The sequence below is a fragment of the Scomber japonicus genome, chromosome 8 (assembly GCF_027409825.1).
Source record: "Scomber japonicus isolate fScoJap1 chromosome 8, fScoJap1.pri, whole genome shotgun sequence".
NCBI lineage: Eukaryota > Metazoa > Chordata > Actinopteri > Scombriformes > Scombridae > Scomber > Scomber japonicus.
In genome coordinates, this window is record NC_070585.1 from 33,806,056 (window position 1) to 33,813,555 (window position 7,500).

At 51.6% G+C, this 7,500-nt stretch overlaps 1 protein-coding gene across 1 annotated transcript in view; it reads right to left on the reverse strand.

The window, feature by feature from the left end:
• Positions 1 to 7,500, reverse strand: part of canx (calnexin) — a 30,010-nt gene that overhangs the window by 8,296 nt on the left and 14,214 nt on the right. Inside the window, exons 4-8 of the mRNA XM_053324161.1 lie at positions 4,923 to 4,981; positions 4,120 to 4,261; positions 2,344 to 2,425; positions 1,436 to 1,628; positions 515 to 704 (exon numbers count right to left, since the gene is read on the reverse strand). Coding sequence (XP_053180136.1) covers positions 515 to 704; positions 1,436 to 1,628; positions 2,344 to 2,425; positions 4,120 to 4,261; positions 4,923 to 4,981 — 666 coding nt within the window. The remainder of the gene's footprint in view (positions 1 to 514; positions 705 to 1,435; positions 1,629 to 2,343; positions 2,426 to 4,119; positions 4,262 to 4,922; positions 4,982 to 7,500) is intronic.

The window sequence follows — 7,500 nt, forward strand, 5'->3', positions numbered from 1 at the left end:
GGGCTGTGTGATAACCGGACTGTGTCTCCATGGTAACGTGCAGTGTGATACTGGACTGTGTCTCCATGGTAACGTGCAGTGTGATACTGGACTGTGTCTCCATGGTAACGTGCCGCGTGATACTGGACTGTGTCTCCATGGTAACGGGCTGTGTGATACTGGACTGTGTCTCCATGGTAACGTGCAGTGTGATACTGGACTGTGTCTCCATGGTAACGGGCTGTGTGATATCGGACTGTGTCTCCATGGTAACGTGCAGTGTGATACCGGACTGTGTCTCCATGGTAACGTGCAGTGTGAACTGTGTCTCCATGGTAACGGGCTGTGTGATACTGGACTGTGTCTCCATGGTAACGTGCAGTGTGGCAGTGTGAACTGTGTCTCCATGGTAACGGGCTGTGTGATACTGGACTGTGTCTCCATGGTAACGTGCAGTGTGATACAGGACTGTGTCTCCATGGTAACGTGCTGTGTGATACCGGACTGTGTCTCCATGGTAACGGTGTGTACTGACCAGTCCTCGGGCTTGGCGGCAGCAGGGTCCTGGATCTTGGCCCTCTCGTCCCAGTCTTCTGGTTTCTGGTCGTCGGGGTCTTCGATCTCAGCGGGGGGGTTCACGGGGGGGGTCACATCCGTCAGCAGGCTGCCGCTGTTCACCACCGTCTGGTCCACCAGAACCTCAAAGGTGTTGTCAGGGTTCACCACTGGGGGGGGCAGCAGAGAGGGGGGGTTATATATACACACATAGATATACACACCTGGAGCTTCATTACACTGGACAGGTGTGTGTGTGTGTGTGTGTGTGTGTGTGTGTGTGTGTGTGTGTGTGTGTGTGTGTATTACCCAGAGTGTGCAGGTGTGTGTGTGTGTGTGTATTACCCAGAGTGTGTGTGTGTGTGTGTGTGTGTGTGTGTGTGTGTGTGTGTGAGTGAGTGAGTGAGAGTGTGTGTGTGTGTATTACCCAGAGTGTGCAGGTGTGTGTGTGTGTATTACCCAGAGTGTGCAGGTGTGTGTGTGTGTGTATTACCCAGAGTGTGCAGGTGTGTGTGTGTGTGTATTACCCAGAGTGTGCAGGTGTGTGTGTGTGTGTATTACCCAGAGTGTGCAGGTGTGTGTGTGTGTGTATTACCCAGAGTGTGCAGGTGTGTGTGTGTGTGTATTACCCAGAGTGTGCAGGTGTGTGTGTGTGTGTGTGTATTACCCAGAGTGTACAGGTAGGGGTGTGTGTGTGTGTGTGTATTACCCAGAGTGTACAGGTAGGGGTGTGTGTGTGTGTGTGTATTACCCAGAGTGTACAGGTGTGTGTGTGTGTGTGTGTGTATTACCCAGAGTGTACAGGTGTGTGTGTGTGTGTGTGTGTGTGTGTGTGTGTGTGTGTGTATTACCCAGAGTGTACAGGTGTGTGTGTGTGTGTGTGTGTGTGTGTGTGTATTACCCAGAGTGTACAGATGTGTCTTCTTATCAGTGTAGTAGGTTCTCAGGTCAGCGTCGGGTTTCTTGGCGTGCTTCTCTTCGTATTCTCCGGTTTTGGGGTTCTGGTGTCTGAAGATGAAGTGCAGCTTGTATTCTTCTCCACATTTATCAGGTCCGAACATGATGGTGTACGGAGTCTTATCCACAAAGTGGTCCTGACACACACACACACACACACACACACACACACACACACACACACACACACAGTTACATTAAACCCAGGTGGGGAGCTTCAGTCCAACCAGGAAGTAGAGCTGCATTCTATCAAAAGGCCACCAGGGGGCGACCGTCTCTATACAAGTCAATGGAGAAGTAACTTAGAGCTGCATTCTATCAAAAGGCCACCAGGGGGCGACCGTCTCTATACAAGTCAATGGAGAAGTAACTTAGAGCTGCATTCTATCAAAAGGCCACCAGGGGGCGACCGTCTCTATACAAGTCAATGGAGAAGTAACTTAGAGCTGCATTCTATCAAAAGGCCACCAGGGGGCGACCGTCTCTATACAAGTCAATGGAGAAGTAACTTAGAGCTGCATTCTATCAAAAGGCCACCAGGGGGCGACCGTCTCTATACAAGTCAATGGAGAATTCACCAACTTCTCACTTGATTTCTAACCTCAGTAATATTTAATAAGACTACAGATGGTGATTAATAGAGATTCAGAACACATCAAACACAACATTTAAAATCTTTACTTTCTCTTTAACAGCTGGGTTCAAAAGCTGAAACTGAAGGTTCTGTAGAGAGAGAGAGAGAGAGAGAGAGAGAGAGAGAGAGAGAGAGAGAGAGAGAGAGAGAGAGAGAGACAGTGTGTGTGTGTGTGTGAGCGTGTGTGTGTGTGTGTGTGTGTGTGTGTGTAGTCTCACCAGGTCGAGGTCAGGAGTCTGAGTCAGCAGTTTGACGTAAGCTCCGCCGCAGTCGATACCTGACTGGAAGTTCACCTCATACCTGAAAACACAGAGAGAGAGAGGATGAGGAGGAGGATGAAGAGCAACAGCTGATACAATGTGTGTGTGTGTGTGTGTGTGTGTGTGTGTGTGTGTGTGTGTGTGTGTGTGTGTGTGTGTGTGTCTTACTGGATGATGAGGGGCTTGGTGTGTGTGTGTGTGTGTGTGTGTGTGTGTGTCTTACTGGATGATGAGTGGCTTGGTGTGTGTGTGTGTGTGTGTGTGTATGTGTGTCTTACTGGATGATGAGTGGCTTGGTGTGGTGTGTGTGTGTGTTACCTGGTGTGTGTGTGTGTGTTACCAGGTGTGTGTGTGTGTGTTACCAGGTGTGTGTGTGTGTGTGTGTGTGTGTGTATGTCTTACTGGATGATGAGGGGCTTGGTGTGTGTGTGTGTGTGTGTGTGTGTGTGTGTGTGTGTGTGTGTGTGTGTGTGTGTGTGTGTGTGTGTGTGTGTCTTACTGGATGATGAGGGGCTTGGTGTGTGTGTGTGCGTGTGTGTGTGTGTGTGTCTTACTGGATGATGAGGGGCTTGGTGTGTGTGTGTGTGTGTGTGTGTGTGTGTGTGTGTGTGTGTGTCTTACTGGATGATGAGGGGCTTGGTGTGTGTGTGAGTGGCTTGGTGTGTGTGTGTGTGTGTGTGTATCTGTGTGTGTGTGTGTGTGTGTGTGTGTGTGTGTCTTACTGGATGATGAGGGGCTTGGTGTGTGTGTGTGTGTGTGTGTGTGTGTGTGTGTGTGTGTGTGTGTGTGTGTGTGTCTTACTGGATGATGAGTGGCTTGGTGTGGTGTGTGTGTGTGTTACCTGGTGTGTGTGTGTGTGTTACCAGGTGTGTGTGTGTGTGTGTGTGTGTGTGTATGTCTTACTGGATGATGAGGGGCTTGGTGTGTGTGTGTGTGTGTGTGTGTGTGTGTGTGTGTGTGTCTTACTGGATGATGAGGGGCTTGGTGTGTGTGTGAGTGGCTTGGTGTGTGTGTGTGTGTGTGTGTGTGTCTTACTGGATGATGAGGGGCTTGGTGTGTGTGTGTGTGTGTGTGTATCTGTGTGTGTGTGTGTGTGTGTGTCTTACTGGATGATGAGGGGCTTGGTGTGTGTGTGTGTGTGTGTGTGTGTGTGTGTGTGTGTGTGTGTGTGTGTGTGTGTGTGTGTGTGTGTCTTACTGGATGATGAGGGGCTTGGTGTGTGTGTGTGTGTGTGTGTGTGTGTGTGTGTGTGTGTGTCTTACTGGATGATGAGGGGCTTGGTGTGTGTGTGTGTACGTGTGTGTGTGTGTGTGTGTCTTACTGGATGATGAGGGGCTTGGTGTGTGTGTGTGTGTGTGTGTGTGTGTGTGTGTGTGTGTGTGTGTGTCTTACTGGATGATGAGGGGCTTGGTGTGTGTGTGTGTGTGTGTGTGTGTGTGTGTGTGTGTCTTACTGGATGATGAGGGGCTTGGTGTGTGTGTGTGTGTGTGTGTGTCTTACTGGATGATGAGTGGCTTGGTGTGTGTGTGTGTGTGTGTGTGTGTGTGTGTGTGTCTTACTGGATGATGAGGGGCTTGGTGTGTGTGTGTGTGTGTGTGTGTGTGTGTGTGTGTGTCTTACTGGATGATGAGGGGCTTGGTGTGTGTGTGTGTGTGTGTGTGTGTGTGTGTGTGTGTGTCTTACTGGATGATGAGGGGCTTGGTGTGTGTGTGTGTGTGTGTGTGTGTGTCTTACTGGATGATGAGGGGCTTGGTGTCGAAGGTGAAAGGTCGCAGCATCTGAGCAGAGATGGCGTGATGTTTAGCTCTCGACTTCAGAACCAAACCTTTATCACCTGGAAGCTTACTGTCCTTCATCTCCTCCACCGACCATTTACCTGCACACACACACAAATACACATTATTAACACACACACACACACACACACACACACACACACACACACACACACACACACACACACACACACAGAGAGACACACATTATTAACACACACACACACACACATACATACACACACACACAAATACACATTATTAACCACACACACACACACACACACACACACACACAGAGAGACACACATTATTAACACACACACACACACAGAGACACACACACACAAATACACATTATTAACCACACACACACACACACACACACACACACACACACACAGAGATACACATTATTAACACACACACACACACACACACAGAGACACACATTATTAACCACACACACACACACACACACACACAGAGACACACATTATTAACACACACACACACACACCCCGACCATTTACCTGCACACACACACACACACACACACATTATTAAACACACAAACACACACATTAAACACACACACACACACACACACACACACACACACACCGACCATTTAACTGCAAACACACACACACACACACACACACACACACACCGACCATTTACCTGCAAACACACACACACACACACACACACACACACACACACACACACACAGTAAACATTAAACGTGTCGTAACTCACCGTCGTACTTGGCGATATCTTCATCAGCACCTTCCTTCTTAGCGCTCGACATCACCCACCTGAAACCAGCAGGAGCATCATCATGACATCATCATTACATCATCATTACATCATCATCAGACAGACAGACGAGCAGACAGACAGACGAGCAGACAGACAGACGAGCAGACAGACGAGCAGGCAGACGAGCAGACAGACAGACGAGCAGACAGACGAGCAGACAGACGAGCAGACAGACGAGCAGACAGACGAGCAGACAGACGAGCAGACAGACGAGCAGACAGACGAGCAGACAGACAGACGAGCAGACAGACGAGCAGACAGACGAGCAGACAGACAGACGAGCAGACAGACGAGCAGACAGACGAGCAGACAGACAGACAGACGAGCAGACAGACGAGCAGAGAGACAGACGAGCAGACAGACGAGCAGGCAGACAGACGAGCAGACAGACGAGCAGAGAGACAGACGAGCAGACAGACGAGCAGAGAGACGAGCAGACAGACGAGCAGACAGACAGACAGACAGACGAGCAGACAGACAGACGAGCAGACAGACAGACGAGCAGACAGACGAGCAGACAGACGAGCAGACAGACAGACAGACGAGCAGACAGACGAGCAGAGAGACAGACGAGCAGACAGACGAGCAGAGAGACAGACGAGCAGACAGACGAGCAGAGAGACAGACGAGCAGACAGACGAGCAGAGAGACGAGCAGACAGACGAGCAGACAGACAGACAGACAGACGAGCAGACAGACAGACGAGCAGACAGACAGACGAGCAGACAGACGAGCAGACAGACGAGCAGACAGACGAGCAGACAGACGAGCAGAGAGACGAGCAGACAGACGAGCAGACAGACGAGCAGACAGACGAGCAGACAGACGAGCAGACAGACAGACGAGCAGACAGACGAGCAGACAGACGAGCAGACAGACGAGCAGACAGACGAGCAGACAGACGAGCAGAGAGACAGACGAGCAGACAGACGAGCAGACAGACGAGCAGACAGACGAGCAGACAGACAGACGAGCAGACAGACGAGCAGACAGACAGACGAGCAGACAGACAGACGAGCAGACAGACGAGCAGACAGACGAGCAGACAGACAGACGAGCAGACAGACAGACGAGCAGACAGACAGACGAGCAGACAGACAGACGAGCAGACAGACAGACGAGCAGACAGACGAGCAGACAGACGAGCAGACAGACGAGCAGACAGACAGACGAGCAGAGAGACGAGCAGACAGACAGACGAGCAGACAGACAGACGAGCAGAGAGACAGACGAGCAGACAGACGAGCAGACAGACGAGCAGACAGACAGACGAGCAGACAGACAGACGAGCAGACAGACGAGCAGACAGACGAGCAGACAGACAGACGAGCAGAGAGACAGACGAGCAGAGAGACAGACGAGCAGACAGACAGACGAGCAGACAGACAGACGAGCAGAGAGACAGACGAGCAGACAGACAGACGAGCAGAGAGACAGACGAGCAGAGAGACAGACGAGCAGACAGACAGACGAGCAGACAGACAGACGAGCAGACAGACAGACGAGCAGACAGACAGACGAGCAGACAGATGAGCAGAGAGACAGACGAGCAGAGAGACGAGCAGACAGACAGACAGACAGACAGACGAACAGACAGACGAGCAGACAGACAGACAGACAGACGAGCAGACAGACGAGCAGACAGACAGACGAGCAGACAGACGAGCAGACAGACAGACGAGCAGACAGACGAGCAGACAGACAGACGAGCAGACAGACAGACGAGCAGACAGACGAGCAGACAGACGAGCAGACAGACGAGCAGACAGACGAGCAGACAGACAGACGAGCAGACAGACAGACGAGCAGACAGACAGACGAGCAGACAGACAGACGAGCAGACAGACAGACGAGCAGACAGACAGACGAGCAGACAGACGAGCAGAGAGACAGACGAGCAGAGAGACAGACGAGCAGACAGACGAGCAGACAGACAGACAGACGAGCAGACAGACAGACGAGCAGACAGACAGACGAGCAGACAGACGAGCAGACAGACAGACGAGCAGACAGACGAGCAGACAGACAGACGAGCAGACAGACAGACGAGCAGACAGACGAGCAGACAGACGAGCAGACAGACGAGCAGACAGACGAGCAGACAGACGGGCAGACAGACAGACGAGCAGACAGACGGGCAGACAGACGGGCAGACAGACAGACGGGCAGACAGACAGACAGACGAGCAGACAGACAGACGAGCAGACAGACAGACGAGCAGAGAGACAGACAGACGAGCAGACAGACAGACGAGCAGAGAGACAAACGAGCACCCAGACAGACGAGCAGACAGACGAGCAGACAGACAGACGAGAAGACAGAGAGACGAGCAGACAGACGAGCAGACAGACGAGCAGACAGGCAGACAGACGAGCAGACAGACGAGCAGACAGACAGACGAGCAGACAGACAGACGAGCAGACAGACAGACGAGCAGACAGACGAGCAGAGAGACGAGCAGACAGACGAGCAGACAGACAGACAGACGAGCAGAGAGACAGACAGACGAGCAGAC